This window comes from Miniopterus natalensis, chromosome 10 (assembly GCF_054644295.1).
Source record: "Miniopterus natalensis isolate mMinNat1 chromosome 10, mMinNat1.hap1, whole genome shotgun sequence".
Classification (NCBI taxonomy): domain Eukaryota; kingdom Metazoa; phylum Chordata; class Mammalia; order Chiroptera; family Miniopteridae; genus Miniopterus; species Miniopterus natalensis.
The window spans coordinates 23,323,941-23,341,394 of record NC_142090.1 but is presented as its reverse complement, the minus strand read 5'-3'; the positions used below and the strand labels follow the sequence as shown (position 1 = coordinate 23,341,394).

General features: G+C 38.6%; 1 protein-coding gene across 2 annotated transcripts in view; it reads right to left on the bottom strand.

Annotated features, from left to right (window-relative positions):
* TSPAN12 (tetraspanin 12) overlaps nucleotides 1-16,687 on the bottom strand; it is a 57,482-nt gene extending 40,795 nt beyond the window's left edge. For both annotated transcript variants that reach the window (XM_087821049.1, XM_087821050.1), the window contains exons 1-3: nucleotides 16,579-16,687; nucleotides 3,447-3,529; nucleotides 2,244-2,379 (exon numbers count right to left, since the gene is read on the bottom strand). In XM_087821049.1, coding sequence (XP_087677175.1) covers nucleotides 2,244-2,379; nucleotides 3,447-3,529; nucleotides 16,579-16,644 — 285 coding nt within the window. In that variant the 5' untranslated portion in view covers nucleotides 16,645-16,687. The remainder of the gene's footprint in view (nucleotides 1-2,243; nucleotides 2,380-3,446; nucleotides 3,530-16,578) is intronic.
* Nucleotides 16,688-17,454: the final 767 nt, after the last annotated feature.

Below are 17,454 nucleotides of genomic sequence, written 5' to 3'. Positions count from 1 at the left end.
CAAATTACTTTGTTTTTTGTCCACTTGCCTTACTAGGATTTGAACAGACTAATATGATACATAAATGACTTTGATATGTGTTCCTAAAAGCCTTTGGGTTCCATGAAATATGTTATCCTATCCCACCCATCCAACAGTCCAGGGACCATCCAGTCATACACATTGTCGAGAGGGGGAAAATAGTGGTCATACTTAAATTGGTTGTGTAAATAAAACATCATTGTGAGATTATGATTTTAAAAAAGGATTCTGAGTTCTAGTCAGTGTTGCTCAGTGGTTAGAGTGTTGATCTGTGCACCGAAGTGTTGTGGGTTCAATTCCCAGTCAAGGGCATATACCTGGGTTGCAGGTTTGGATCCCTGGCGCCAGTTGGGGCCAGTGCTGGAAGCAACCAATCAATGTGTACTTCTCACAAAGATGTTTCTCTCCCTCCCCTTCCCCTCCTCCCTCCCTTCCATTCTCTCTAAAAACTCAATGGAAAAAATATCCTTGGGTAAGGATTAGCAAATGTAAATAAATAAATAAATAAGCATTCTGAGTTTATTTCATTTTAAAATATCTTATTCAGTTTTTAAACTATCAGTTTCATATAAAGTAAGTCCTTTAGCTTATGCTTAAATTATTGTCCAAATATCTTAAATGGCAAAATAAGGTTCCAAACCCTTCTACCTTTCTTCTCATCAATGCAGACAGAAGTGAAGCAGTGGGCATGTTCCCCTTCTCTGAATGTGGTTTATTTTCTGCAGCATATTCTGTTTTCTAATCATGTTTTCTAATCATGGACCTAAAGAGTTACCCTCCAAGAAACCAAGGAATACATTAACACAGGTTGTCCCTGTGAAATTCAAAGGTTTAGTGCAGCTTCACATTAAAATTCTGTTTTAATTGGCTTGGGATGGGAGCCAGTCAAGCACTGATGTGCCAAAGCTGGCTCCTGAGAGCCAATTTGTACTCATCTCTCCCCAACTCTGCGTTCACTAATACCATGTTGGTAGCCTAAAACCCACCATGCTGGGAGTATTTACCTCACAGAAACCTGCAAATGCTACAAATCAGGGCTTTCTTTTCTGCCCAGAGATCCAGAATATCAGCAAACAGTTAGAAATTTGTTATGTTCCAAACAAGGAATTAATGCATAACTAGCCTTGAGAACTACTGCACAGAAATATACTCAATGAATTAATTCTAAGGGGAGGGGGAGCATCTGATATGTCTGCAATGATATTAGCAGCCTCAAATACCTGGTGCCACTAACATGTAATATTTTATACACTCAATGCACTTCAAAAAATCCTTACATAAGCTGTATTTTTAATTGACTCAGATTTTTAAAAGACAGTTTGCTTATTTTTTAATTAAAAGTTTAAGCACATATTTTGTAATCATAGAATTTGAGTGCTGACAGGACTTTAAGAAGTAATCTAGCCCAACTCTTTCAGAATTAAAAAATAAAAAACCAGTGCCTGGCTGGTGTGTCTCAGTGGTTAAGCACTGACCCATGAACCAAGAGTTCCTTTGTTGATTCTCAGCCTGGGCACATGCCTGAGTTTCTGGCTCGATCCCCAGTAGGGGGAGTGCAGGAGGCAGCCAATTGATGTTTCTCTTTATCATCGATGTTTCTATCTCTATCCCTCTTCTTTCCTCTCTAAAATCAATAAAAACATGAAAAACTAAAAATAAAAACCACTAAGATAGAAACTGAGACTCATAAAAACTGAGACTCATTTATATCTGGTAACCTATGTAAATGCAGTGCCAGGACTGTAAAGTCCGTCTGATACCTGATCACCTGAACTTCCATATGACTTTATATGGCAGATTTGTTTTAAAAAAGAAGAGAAAAAGAAACAGAGTTCCATTATGACCTCAGTCTAATTCTGAGAGACCATTTAGAGTGGTAATAAGGTCCATGACACTAGAAAAAACTCATACTTTTGAATGAAAATGTCAACACATAGCCAAAGTAAAATAATTAAACAGAGCACATATTCCATATCTCATCATTTGAGTAAAGCAAATACATGTACTAAAATAGTCTATTCATGGAAAAAAAGCTTCCCTCTCATAGGCTGTTGAACAACCACCATAGACTGGAGTACTGCTATAACAGTTCCTTAAGCACATAATCTTGGGCACTGATGAAAAAATAATACATTACTGGTTGGTCTTTTAACCATAATAAAGAGAAGATAGAAACACCATACCCATTTAACCATAATAAAGAGAAGATAGAAATGCCATACCCATGCAAGAAGCAACAGATTTCTTTTCACTGTTCCACAGTATCCTAACATCCCCACAATGATAAGGAAACAGCAAACTGCAATCATGACCGGATGAACCACAGGAAAGTAAGTCAAGATGACAGCCTCCTCAACCCTGAAAAAAGAACGATAATGTCACATTACAAAGAAAATATAATCAAAAGGCACCCAAGACATGGCGCAAGACACAATTGTGATTGCTTCAATAATCTTAAGGTCATCATGCCTTAAAATGATAGCTGTATTGCTACTTTCAAAATCACCATGCTATCACCAATGTGCTTGCTTGTTTTATTTTTGTTTATAGATTTTTATACAAATGATACATTCCAATTTCAACTCATTTAAAATACAATATAAATAGGGGTCCTTAATAAGAAGTTGATCTACTATTAGCTCTGAAGCCCCAGCCTGAGTAACCACACTGGACCCTTCACTGTTTCCCAGCTGAGAAGAGTTTCCTCCCTCTTCTTCCCAGATCTGGGGCTCCATTTATAGCACTTTTTCCCCAGCAACTTATCCTTCCCAAGTGTGAAAGGGGAGTTGGTTTATATTAAGAGAAAAATGAAGAGGGAAAGATGGTTTTTGCTAGAAAACCATGAAAAAAGTCATTACAACCATAATAGGAAGAGTAATGAGGGTAAAAAAAATTACCATTACAACACTCTATTGTTAAGGACTTCACAGAAATGCCTCTCAGTTAATCCTTAGGACATTTCAGAGTGGAATATATTACATTCCCCATTTAGAGATTAAAAAAAAAAAAAAAAAATGAGGCTAGAAGTTGAGTAATTTGTTCCTCGTGAGGTTTAGTGGATCAGCCTTTGAAATGTGAGAAGAAATGGCATTGCTGGGTTTGGTTTTCATTAGCTCAGGAATATGAAGTTACAAGTTTGTCAGTGATTTTTGTAGGAAAAAAGTAGTTCTGCTGTCCTTTATATGCAAATATGACAGACCTGACACCCTGTCAGGGGGACAGGAATATTCTCTTAGGACCCGTGGCACACCTTAATGAGAATGCTAGAAAAATGCCGCCTCTGTAACAAAGGTTGCCATGGACAGGGAAAAGTTTCCAAATGAATGGAAGAGCAATACCCTCTAAACAGCTGAGGACAAAGTTACCTAGAAACTAGCGCTTGAGGAAACCTGATAAAAAAAATCAGTCATTATTGTAAAGCCTACCTTGTTTCTGCAGTTAAAGTCAGAACATTATTTAGGTAGTCCCTCATCCAAGCAGAAACTGCCAACACACTGATGGACATTAACTGGAAAAAAAAATCCAAATTGGTTACGAAGGATTTATGCTACATTGTCTGCCAGCTTAATAGTAAAAATAAATAAGGACTTTTTGTTACATAATCATTATACTTTTTCCTAATTACCTGTTGAAATTTACTTTATATATTTGCCATTCCATTTTTCAATCATGACATAGCCACTAAATAGTATCTCACCAATTAGGATACACATAGCTAAACTATTAAATGAATAATTCCAGGTCCAGGACAGGAATTGCACAAAATGAGGACGCCACAGAACAATTAGATTATCAAATGTACAAAATGAGCCTAGAATATGTCATATGTAAAAGCAAGGAAGCAATCAAATACCACTGATGTCAAAAACAAATGTCACAGGAGCTAATTTGGAAGAGTGTTCATTGGCTAAAGTTCAAACAATTTGCGCATCAAACTAATAGCAATAATAATGAACACAATGGTTTGAAAAATCAAATATGTTAAAAATGTATGAATTCATAATCACACTTAAACAAAATTCACTGGTCACCTTTGTAGAATGTTGGATACTCAACTCATTATTCAGAAAACTGTTAAGAATCCAATATTTATCCTACCTTTTCTATAAAAACTAAAGAACCATAGACATAATGAAAGCTTTTATAGATAAATTTCTACTAGTATGTGAAGAAAGCATGATAGAGTATCACTAATTAACAACCCCTTCTGAAATAATGAATTTCTAGGCAAGCATCCTCAATGGCTGCCAAAATGATTAGGTTAGTGGTTCTGAATTCTGTCTGTACAGCAAAATCACCTAGGACTCTAAACAAAATTACTGAGCCCAGATCCACCCTGGGCCAATTGTTGAAAGTGGGACCTGGGCATCAGAAATGTGTAAATGCTCCACAGATGTTCTAACATGTAGTCAGGGCTGAGAACCACTGCATCACGTGGAAATTTAGAATGGAGAGAGCAGGCTGACGTAAAATACCAGACCCCACTGACCAATCTTCGTATCACAGAAAGATATAATGTCTCCCAATGTGATACAATGAGAAGTACACAGAGATACCTTTGAAGTATTTCTACCAAAAAGTCAAAGCTGAATCTAATAAGCCCCCAGCTGTATACGTTTATAGGAAATACAGAGAATAGATTTAAACTTGTCAAATGCCATCATAAGGATGCAATCAGCAAAACTGATAATATGAGAAATTTACAGGGCAAATGATCTGATTTCTTCAATTTCAAAAACTGGCAAGTGGGGGGGAAAAAGGAGAAATGAGAAACCATATAAATTAAAAGAGATTTAAGAGGTTACCCAATGTGCCCTGGCTGGTTTGGCTGGGTGGTTGGAGAGTCAGCCCGAGGACTGAAGGGTCTCGGGTTCAATTCCGGCCAAAGGTGCATGCCTTGGTTGCAGGCTCAATTCCCGGTCTGGGTAGGGAGTGTGCAGGAGGTGGCCAGTCAATGTCCCTCTCTCTCTCTCTCTCTCTCTCTCTCTCTCTCTCTTTCTCCCATCCACGCTCTCTAAAAAGCAATGGAGGGAATATCCTCAGGAGGGGACTAAAAAAGAAAAAAAAAAAGAGGTTACCCAATGCAACATGTTGACCTGGTATGAATCCTTATGCAAACAAACCAACAAGGAGACATTTATGAGACAACTGGGGATATTTTAACATGTGTGGATATTTGAAAATATTAATAAATTATTGTTTATTATTTTAGATATAGCAATGGTATTAGAGTTGTTTTTAAAAAAATAGATCCTTATCTTTTAGAGATATATGCTGAATGGTTGAATAAATAATCCAAAAAGCTGAAGATCAACCCCTATGGTCTGAAAGTCTTTCCTATTTTGATGGAAATATTTCTAAAATGTGCCTTATAGTTAGCTTTTTAAGCACAATATAGTGAAATTCTACTCCATTTGGTTTTTAATAATTTCTGGAACATTAACTACTATATCGGTTACCATTATGTGTTACGGATTTAGCTTTAAATGCTACAAGAAATAATGAATATACAAGACAGGAATGTGTCTATACTGGTTGAAGCCATGGCCATGAAACATGCTTTCTGGAAAAAGGCTCCAAGGTAAGTATCACATGTAGAGATCTGTGACCTCTTGTACAGTGAAGTATGGACACCTGCTTGGAAAATCTGTTAGTGAATTCACTTGTCCTTCATTCAGTTGCAAATATTTACTCAACACATACTATCTGCTTTCTACTGTCTGTGCTAGATTCAGAGACCCAACAATGTATAAGAGAAGCAAGATCCCAGACTTTGAGGAGCCTCTTGTGGGACACAAGGAATAAATATATAAACCAGATAATTATAGACTGTAAAAAGTACCATGAAACACAGAAAAGTGAGGTAACCTGTTCAAGGTCTTACAGACTTTAAGTAGCAGAGCTGGGATTCAAATCCAGGCCTTTGGAACTTTACACTCAGTCATTAACTGCATTCCGAATTCAGAGACAAGCATGAGAAATTCCATAGTGAGGAGACCAGCCTGCAGACCATACAGGCTTCCTTTTCAAAAGGAGTGGGGGCTAGAAGAGGGGAAGGGGAGGTAGTCTGTAGTGGTCAGGCTCAGTCTGAATGTCTGAATGATATTTACTGGTGAATGGGGGCTCAGGGGCTTATGACCCAAAATAGTTTAGGAACCCTAGGACCACAGTTGAGAGGAGAATTAGGCCATTTATTACTGTCCTCATTTCTGTTGGGAATGAACAACAGATTGCAAACCTAGTAAAAGTTACCCAGTGAATCAGTCACACTGTTTTAACCATGCTTCTAGCTCCTGTAAACTGGATGCTTTGACATCTTTTCTACGTGCTTATGCTGGACATGCCTTAGTCTGGACAAACTGATAATACACCCGAGTTACCTTGCCTTGGCCATCTGCCTTCCATCCCTGTTTGAGAGGAGTCCTTCTCCTGGGACTAACTTTTCATTTTCCAATACAAACCAACCAATCCAAAGCCCACACCCCCAACCACCTCCTTTACTGAGCTATCTCATTCTGGGCCACTCTAAACCTGCCCTAATCACTCCAAGATTCAGTGACAGACAACTAGAGACAGTCCCTTTACTCCATAAGCTGCTGAAATTATTCAAAGTAGCCAATCCAAAACCTACTTACCCTGCCTTGCTTATTCCTTTTCAAAGAAGCCACATTAAAAGTATTTGCCTGGTCTTGCCACCTCTTTGCCTTGTGATAGATCCCAGTGCTTCCCCTCTTGGCCCGCTGTGATGAGACATGCACTCTCTTGGGATCTGTGAGTATAATAAACTATCTTTTCAATGCCAGTCACCTCCTGATGTGTTGGTCTTACCAAAGCTATATAATAATAGAACCTGTTGAAACACACAGGGCTAGCAGGGGACCATGGACTACCTAATTAAATCTGAGGCTACATGTTCTCTCTCAATTTGGCTATACGTGGGCCTTTAAACACCTTTTAAGTTTCATGGCGACAAGAAAGTCTATTAATGTGCTATTTTATTTAATTACCTCAAATTCTCTTGCAGTTATAAATAATTCCTCCTCTTTTTATTACTCTTCAAAGTAATAAATGACCTGGGTTTTCCCACCTTCTAATTTTTTACAAGCTGTTTAGCCAGTTTTCAATATTACAGCTCTATGGTGTCAAAAAAGTATCGCATTCTTCATTTTGTATAATATATTATCAGTGGTTGTTATACACAGTTCCTCCATTTATAACAAAAAAGTGTATTTATTATAAATGGCATATTCTAAAATATTTGGATAGAATGGTTAAGACCATGGGTTTTGAAGTCATTCTTCCATCCAGAAAAGTATATGTTGATCAGCTCTGCTCTTTGCCATCTACTGTGCAATGTGATGGAGATACACAGATGGGCAGTAACAGACAAACTCGATGCTGTGGTGAAGTTTACCAAGTGAAGAGTACACACACATTAATCAGCCCACCAGAGATATAAATGCATAACTGCAAACTGCAGTAAGTCCTAGGGAGGGATAATAGGAGTTGCTCTAAGAACTCCTTTTGGGATGTCTGACCTATTCCATGGGGTCAAAGGGACTTCTCTAAGACAGCTGAGATATGAAGGAAAATTATCAAGCTCATTAGGGAGAGGAAGGTTAAAAAGAACATTCCAGTCAAAAATAATAATAAAGGTCCCAGGGTGGAAGACATCGCGATATGTTGAAGGAAGGGAAATTGGCATGTGGTAAGAATAGAAAGCCAGGCAGGGATGAGATCACAGAGTCTCAGAGGTCATTTTAAGGCATATGAACTTGACCATAAGGGCAATGAGAAGCCACTGACTCAAAAAACCTCGGTTTGAATTCCAGCTCTGCTCCTTTTCAGCTATATAACTTTGGGTTGTCATTTAATCTTTCCTAAACCTCAGTTTCCTCACATATAAAATTATATAAAAAAAAGTCCAATCTCATAGAGGATTTATATGGTGAAATACAGAGTAGGATTCATATATATATATATATATATATATATATATATATATATATATATAATATATTATATATTACTATCTCAAGTCACTTTTGATCTCAGAGCTTTCTCTTAGTCCTTCTCAGTCAGCTTAAGAGACAAGTCAACTGTAAAATCAGTTCAGAAACAAAATCATCATATATTTGAAGATCTACCAAACGAGTAAGGGCAGAAGCACGGTCGTGACATAGCTACCTACTGGATTTCCATGGCCATTCTCAATTTTGACATCTCTAAAACTGGACTAATTTCTACTCCTCTGGAAATCTATATGCCCCTCCCACCATTTTCCTATCTCAGTAAATGGTATAATCAACGCTTCAATCACATAAACTGGCAACTTGGCAGACAGCCTGAACCTCTCCTTCCTCAGTCCTACAACTAATTACTTGAAAGTCCTACAGACTGTTCCCACAACAGGTCTGATGAATCCCTCCCCTCTCTCCTGCCACTCTTGGCTAATTCAGGTCCTCAGTCTCTTACTAGGCAATTACAATCACCTTATAATAGAACGCTCCAGCTCACAGATTGCACCTCAAATTCACCTTTCCATTATAAAACAAAGATCAAGTTCTTCTGCTTATAAAGCCCGAATAGCTGCCCCTTGTGGCTCCTCCCCAACTCTCATTTCCTCTTCCTGCAACTCTCTCCTTGAGAATAAAGTTTAAACTCTTCAGCAGGGCACACAGGCCCTCTTCAGTCACCCTTTGACTTATCTCTTCAACCTGTTTCCTGCCAGCTCCTTCCCACACACATTCTTAATGCAGATGACAAAAAAACCTGTTTGCACATGTCCAATATTCACTATGTGCCTCTCCAAAGCCTCCATGTCTTTGCCCAGTTTCTTCTGCCTGCAATGCTATCCTGCCTCAGCCTTTCCAAACCCGTGGGTAGAACAACCTTATCCTGAAAGAACCAGCTCAAATATCAGCTAGAGTGCGAAGATGTTCTCCCAGTGCCCTCCTTCCCCAGTCAGGGCTCTTGTACAGACTTCACAGAGCAGTTTCTACTGTTTCCTATTTTTACCCACCTGTCTCACTCCTCCAGAGGACAAAACCACTACTTACAGCCCCATCAAACAGCAGAGTACCAGGCCCCATCGTGAAGCCTAATACATATCAGATGAACAAATGAGAAAAAAAGTAAAGGGAGATGATTTCAACTTGCTAAATAAGCTATTAGAGAACTTTAGCAAAATTAGGAGATGCTTTAAGAATAATGAAGCTTTCTATCGCTGGAAGTTTTCCAGTAGAGAGACGCTTGCTGAATTACAAGATCAAAGATTTACATATCAGGTCAGAAGCTGGCTTAAGTGTTCTCAATTTGAGGTGCAATCTGTGAGTGTGGCTTAAGTGTTCTCAAAAGTCCTTTGAACTACAAACCTTGTGTCCTACTTGGCACTCCTGTATTTTTCACAGCAGTTACCCAAGCAGGGTAGCTGTGCACAGAACATTACTCAAAATAAATTATATTAACCCAAAGCCTTATTTTATAGTAAACAAGCAAATCTGAGAATAAATTGCTTTGTATTATGACATTATTTCCATCCACATTAAATGTCTAAGAACTGTTTCATTCTCAAAGAGTGATTTTATTCACTAGGGTTGAGAAAATAATAACAGTAACAACAGACATAGTGCGATCTATAGCAAGAAACTAAGCTAGAATGAGATGAGGTCACCTTCACAACTAATCCTGATGTGTTAAATCTAGAAAAACAAATTATGGGAGTAACTCAAGACTCTTTACTAATCATAGTATTTTCTACTAATTTTCCAGATTAAAATAAAATAATTTTTCAACTCTTTCATGATGATTAAATTACTAGGAACACTGTAGTTACCATATGTAACTAGGCTTACAGCTCCTTGCATTTTCTCCCACATTGCAAAATATTATTTGTAATTCAAGGAAATATTTAGTAAATAACACAAATATTACCTTAAAGAGATATATTTAATATACTACTTAGCAGAACATTTGCCACATTCTGTCTTGCAAAACATTTAGAAAACGCTAGTTCTCAATAAATATTTGAAATTTTTTGTGTAGGAGAGACAGTTTGGTTCTGCTTTAATCTAATTATGTAAAAACAAGCACTGAATCAAGTTGTTTTCTAAATCAGAATTTTATGTGTACCCACATTCCCTAAATTTATTCTGAAATGTATAGTTACAGTTTCTACCAAATAGTAAAGTCACAGTGAAAAAACAGATTTTTAAATCCTTTCACTGTCACTGCCATAAAATAAGATATAGTCTCATATAAGGTGACAGTGACACCAATCATTTCTGTTCCAGGCTGACAGATGTCTAAAACCACCTACTTGAACTTTTCCTTTTATGTGAGATCATTAGGAAGGAGCAGAATACAAAAGAGAGACAGGGAACTTAGTTACAGTTCTGACTCTGCAGAGAACTTGGAGAAGCAATACAATTGCTCTGAATCTCTGTTTGCTCATCTTAAAAATGGAGAAAATGGACTAGATGCTTTTTAAATTCCCTTTTTTCTCAAAAAAATAATTCAAGTTATTTATCGAAATATAAAGATAAATCAATTCTTGATTATTTGGAGGCTGCCAGCCTGATGCCAGTACTTCCCAGTAATGTGTCTATTTCATGTCTGCCTCCCTCTGCCTTTTGGTCAGTTGGTACCAAACATTTTCCCTTCTACCAGGGGATGAGCAGCAGACAGAGAGCAAAGAGGTAGCGCTATTCAAGAATGCTGTGGGGGGGAACCGCGCTGTAAATGATAGATGAAATGAGTTCCAGGGGTTACTTGTGCATATCATTTAAGCATCAACATCTATTAATTGGAGCTGAATAAATCAATAGTACCCTGGAGTTGCTTTGACTAACAGTTTTTACAGGTCATCATGCTGCTCTGTAGATAGGGAGACCATACATCCTGCTCTGTTCAGGCTTTAAGCCTCTGCTGTCCTGGCATAATTATTAGTAGGAACACCCCCTTCCTTTTACTCTCAAAATTGTCCTGGTTTCCATAAGAAGTTATTTGATCACCCTATAGAGATGGTAGGTAAAAGAAGGGTAAAATGCTTCATTCTGCAATGCAACCCAGATTGGGATTATTCTCGGAAGGGACAAATGAGTGAGGGGCTACTGCCCCAGTCTGCAGCGGGGCTGTGCTCCATGCTCCAAAGAATCCTCCCTGCCCTTCTCCTCAAAAGACATTCCTTAAGAAGCATGCAGTTTGCCCATAATTGCCCTGCTGAGCCACACTATAAAAAAAAAAAAAAAAAAAGTATCAGCTTTTCCCCTGAGACTAAAGTTTATTTTTAAAAAGCACTAATATTTGTTAGAGGGCTCTCCACTATTCCTTAGGAAGAGTTGAAGAAAACTGGAAGCCTGTCATAATGTCAAGATAGGGGCATTAATTTAGAAGGTAGTATTTGAATGCTACTATATATAAATGCTGTAGGAATGCAAATGTCCACTCACCAAGAATCCCTTTAGGGTATGAATGGGTCAAACACCTGAGGCTCACTACAGATGGCCAGAGGGAAAAAAACAGATCATTGCTTCTCTTTGTTTTTTCTACCTTTCATATATTCCAAAAGCATAAACTACATCTCCTATTCACTTTCTAGGCTTTCTTTTATATGTTTCTTTTTGTATTTCATCAAGGTAGTTCCTCTCTATTGCTATTATCTTTAGTAATGGTAAGTGAAAAACAATGGCTCTTATCTACTAATGAGAAATGGGAGGTGAAAACTATAAATGTGATATTATACTTTTAGAAAACAATAAACATATTTGATGAACATTAAGTTTTCACCAATTTCAAGAATTTCCAAAGAGAACCATATTTGTCCATATTTGTAATAGCAGAAAATATCATTGACATTCATATCATAAATCCACAGAATTTGTCTTTAAAATGGAGGAAAGGCCTGGCTAGTGTGGCTCAGTAGTTGAGTGTCTATCCATGCACCAGGAGGTCCCCAGTTGGGGCACATGCCGGGGTTTTGGGCTTGATCCCCAGCAGCGGGGGGGAGAAGGGGGCAGTGTGCAGGAGGCAGCCCATTGATGTTGATATTTCTCATTAATGTTTCTATATTTCTCTCCCTCTCCCTCTCTCTAGGATCAATAAAAACATTTTTTTTTTTTTTTAAAGAAGCATTCCTTTAAAAAAATGGAGGAAAGCTTTCATTTATTTAAATAATATGCCATCTTAATAGTAAAAGTGGGATAAATTTAAAGATAATCCAGTTCCTTGCTCCATCATGGCCAGAATGGGAATCATGGTCTCAAAAGAGTTGTAGGGGTAGTTTAATCACGTGCACTGTGTCCCACGTACCCTTTCCAATTACAAACACACCACACACATGACAAACCTACAAGGTCCAGTGTCTGTCTGTCAAACCCAGTACACCTGTAGGGGCATCATGCTCCTAAGGAGGAAGAGTCACTCCACAGATGGCAAATCAAAGTGTCTGGATACATAGCAATGTGAATGCAGTACATCTGCAGTCTGAAATGTGCTGGGGATTGTCTCCTCTTAAACATGTCTATGCCTCACACCTCCAAAAATTAAATACTTATGATATACTTTTTTACTAAAAAAAAAATAAAAAAATCACTATGTGTGATTTTCAACTCCTAGAACAGCAAAACAAAATTGTATGCAGGTCTCAGTGTTTTCCCAATTAAGACTTACTTTTCTTTTCTCTAAAACCCTTGTGGGGTTGTGGGGCAGAGAAGGCGAGAGGGTACCAGTATAGCAGACATAGGCTGGAAAAAGTCTATTTAAAATGCCGAGTGAAGAGCAAAAAACTACAGCTCTTGATCTCACAGGTAATGAAGACAGGTTTCTCAATCTTACAAAACTAGAGCAAGAACAATTGCCCAGTCCATTCGCAGGATGTCAAGGCTGGTTTAAGAAGTGGGATTCATATGTCACACTGGTTTGTTCTGCTTCTAATTCCAATGACAACAAAAAGCAAGGACAAAAGCCTTGCTCCTCAAGATGTGGTACTCAGGCCTGTAGCATCAGAATCACAAAGGAACTTTTTAGAAGTGCTGACTCTCAGGCCCAACCCCACACATACTCAATCAGAACCTGCATTTTAACATGCACGAAACCCAGGTGACTCCTCCGCACATGGAGGTTTGAGAAGCACTGTTCTAGAGGCCATGGAGTGAGCAGCAGATAACTAATCCCTTCCTACTGAGGATGTTTACTTCTTTGCTGCAAATAAATTCCCCACTGTTTCTAGAAGTACATCTCTGCTGGCACTTGGAGAAAAAAATGGACTTTGTATCCCTGTTCTGTTATTGACTAGCAAGTTACTGAACTCTGAGTAACTTCCCTTTGCAAAAACAAACAAACAAGCAAAAACTAGTTTCCATGGGTGTTATGAGAATTAGATGAGAGTGTAGTGTAAGGATGGCCAGGCATGTGTCCAGCACAAGGCAGAAAACCGCTTCTACTTCAGTAGCAGTAGGAAACCAAGGATCAGCAAACACTGCTTTAACATTGAAAGAATAATGCCAGTTTCCCCAAAGCTAGCATATACATTTCATACAATTCCAATAAAACTCCCACAGTTATTTTTAATTGTATACCACAATCTTAAAGTCAATATGGAAAAAGAAATTACAAGAAAGGCAGGTGCTTCAAAAGAACAGAACATAAGAGAATGCATTAAATTCTACAGAAAAATTATATTAAAAACACAAAAAATTTTGTTTTTTTATGCAGCAACAGATTACACAAATGAAATCAACAAACAATAGCACAAACCTAAATCTAAATATAAAATATTTAAGTAATATAAATTATGAATAAAGTGATATATAAATAATGCTATGCTCACTGGTAGTAGAGGAAATAAAAAATCAAGCAACAATGAGATAACACTTTAAACCAGTGATTTTCAACCGGTGTGCTGCAAGAATGCTTAAAACATGAAATACCTTACTATTTAGTCAAGGGCACTGATCTCTTTTCCCTTATATTGTCAATTTTTAAAAATGACAACAGCCAAAACAACAATGCCATCCCGTGTGAATGAATCAAAATTATACCGATTTTTTGGTCAGATTGGCAAAAATTATATTTTTTGGTGTGCCACGGGATTTTAGTAATTAGTTTGTGTGCCATGAGATGAAAAAGGTTGAAAATCACTGCTTTAAACCTTTCAGACTGGTAAAAATTAAAAAGTGCCATAATACCATAAAGATGGCAACAAATATTTGTGTACATATAATGGAATGTAGTGGTGCTCTCCTTTCTAGGGGCTAGATTCCCAGGACAGGATTGCTGCCTCTAAGGAATGTAATAGTGATAACACTAGTAGCAGTGTTAAATTAATCACAATAATAACAATTGCCACCATTACTACTGCAAGGGTTCCTTTGACTCAACAATCCACCTCCTGGTAATCTACTTATAGGAGATCACTACTGTAGTAGTAGTATTAGCAGTAACAACTCCAAGCACTACTACTACTGCTACATAGATGTACTTAAGTGCCACTGTTCAAGCACTTTACATATAGTAACTCTGATCCTCACAACAACTCTAAAAAACAGAAAATATCACTCCTATTTTACAGTCTAGGAAACTGAGGCCTAGCAAATAAATGTGCCTAGCAAACATATGAACTTATTTAAAAGTTAACTCTTTTGCTGCTGTTGTAACATATCCTCTGACAGCAATTCTACTTCTGCAATTCTAACCCAAATTAAAAAAAAAAATTAATAAAAAATATTGTGAATGTACATCTGAATGTTCATGAACATTGGTACGAGTAAATATATCTTTGTATGAAATAAAAACAGAGAAGGACCCACACTAGGCAGTTCATATGGATTATTTCGCTGGAGGGAAGGTTATTTGGGGGGAGAAGAGGAGAGCTGGAGAAAGGAGGAAGCAATCTCAATAGTCAAAACACACACAAAGTGAGAATGCTGAAGTACAGAATAAAAACAAAAAAATAATATTTCACACTCTTTGAGGACACAAAGAGTTCTGGAGGAATTTAAGGAATAGGTATTTTCAAGCAAACTTCATTACTCAAAAGAGCAATAGTTTTGTTAAATGATTTGCCCCTCCCCCTGATGTAATACAAATTATTAAGAAAATTTCCAAAGCATTATTCTTTGTTCAACAAAAAGATCATAGTAATTCCAAGGTTCAGAACCCATAACACTCCATGTAAAGGCACCGTCTAGAGGAAAGAAAGCTGAGGTCTTCTCCTGGCATTGTCATCTTTGGGCTATTTGAACCTTTGGCCAGTTAATAACCTACACTTACATTTTCTCATGCACAAAGTAAGAAAGTTCAATCAGGTCATCTTCAAATATCTTTTTAGATATAAAAGTGTGATGATTCTATTATTTAAAAGCATAAAGCAAAAATCTAGCAAATAGGAGTTATAATTATTAACTTTTTAAAGAAAAAATGTTCAAAATCTTAATACCTTATAGCTAAGCAGGTAATTTAATGAACCACTTAAAACTATACATTTTTAGAATTAAAAACTGCAATAAGATCAATTAGTAATTTTACATTTTCAAGTGGTGAATTTAACTACTCAATGCTTTAATTTCCATGTTGAGGGGGAAAAAGCGGCCAGTTTAGCTATCATTCAGGTTACTCACTGAAGTAAGGCTTAATTTCTCATTTTAAAATGGAGCCATCCATATAGAACAGTTCAACCAAAATGTCATCCTCTAGAGACCACATGTAATAGTCAATGACAGCCAGTCAGCCAAATAAATAAATTACACAGTACAATTTCTAACAGAAAAATTTTAATGTTATTAACAGAATACAAAATTGTCAAAAAAATTACCTGCTTAAGCATGACAATTTCCTAAAGCAAGAGTCAAAGTTTTAATTTTTATATTCTCCTCAAGAGTTTTATAAATAATAGTGTGAATATTAATAACACTAAATAAAATTTATGCCTGGGTGCAAAGCATAAAAAGTCACTAGCTCATGGGGTATAAAGATTTCCATGAGCTTGTTAAATTTAATGTATCTTATTTCCTTAAATGGTTATGGGATTTTCCAAAAGCATAGACAAAATTCCTTAAAACTGCCAACTTAGGAACAGTTACATGAAAAGTACCTTTTCAGACTGATTGGAATCTTCTAGAAAAATACACCAAGTCTTTTGAACAAAGTGAGATTGGCTTGCCACAACCAGGTTTTTGAGGCTAGGATGACGTAGGGAAGCAATTTATGTCTTGCACAGTTATCTGAAATTCCTGAAAACAAGCAGTTCCCTAAGTAGTAGGTCATAATTTTCTTATCTACAAGCACAGGCACGTGCATTTATTTATATCCCCAGATTAACTTCAAGTCTAATTTTACTGCCACTTAGTATCCAGGGGTGGATTTCTTTTTTGAGATGGAACTTGAGCTAGATCAAAGCCATTTTAAGGTCAAAATTTACTTCTCTGAAAAACAAAGGGTGTGATCCCATGTAATTAATTAACGCTTAGCCATGCCCTTTGGCGCATTACGTGGTGGCAGGAGGAAGGAACCCTGTCCAGCCGTCCCCACCTGTCGGTGCGGTGGAACTGACTGACTTACCCAAAAGAGCAGATTGAGGGCGTAGAGCAGGCAGCGCAGGCACTTGACGGAATCTTCTCTGGCCATTGTGACCCCCGGAAGGGAGAAGCTCCATTCTTTCACCACATCCTACCACCAAGGGCAAGACGGCGGCGATCTGCAGGGGCGGGGGAGAACAGGGGACTTGCACCGCGCTCCACACCCCCTGCCCACCCCTCCTTCGCCAGCCCTCAGCTGGGTCCGGAGTTTGGTTCATTTGAGACACCGCTTCACTGAAAATCATTTGTTATAGTTATAATATCCCACCCTCCCCCCCCCCCCCCAAAGTTCTAAACCGACTTCAGATAACACCTGCTGAGAAGAGAGCTGTCTCCCCAGATGAATGAAGGCGCACAGTAACCTCCCGTTCTCGGGGGACACGCGGCGGCGTCTTCTGCATTCTGACGAGACGCTCTTTAAAACCTCCCTCAATCCACGCCCCTCCTTGGGGACAGCTCCGCTCTAAACCAAACTAGCCCCTGGGACATCCCAGGCGTCGCCGGCGAGTCCGAGTGTCCCTCTCATTAGGACAGTTCCTGGGCCCCCCAACTCGGCAGCCCCGACCCCATCCCGCAGCTCGAGCGGGAACGCGCGGCACCGAAGGGGGCGCAGCGCGGAGGTGGGATTCCGCCCGGCGACTAGAGTTTCTTTGGGAGAACGTGAGAAATGAAGTTTCGGCCCCCGAATGATGGATTAGCCGGGGGCGGGGGCGGGGCGGGGAGGGGCGCAGGGGAATTAGGGCCCGCGCAGCTGTGCAGGCACCGGTTTAGTCACTCACGTCCCCTCCCCCGGCCCGGCCGCCGCCGCGACCCCGCGCTCCCAGCCGCCGAAGGAGCACAAAGCCGCGCGGTGACCCGC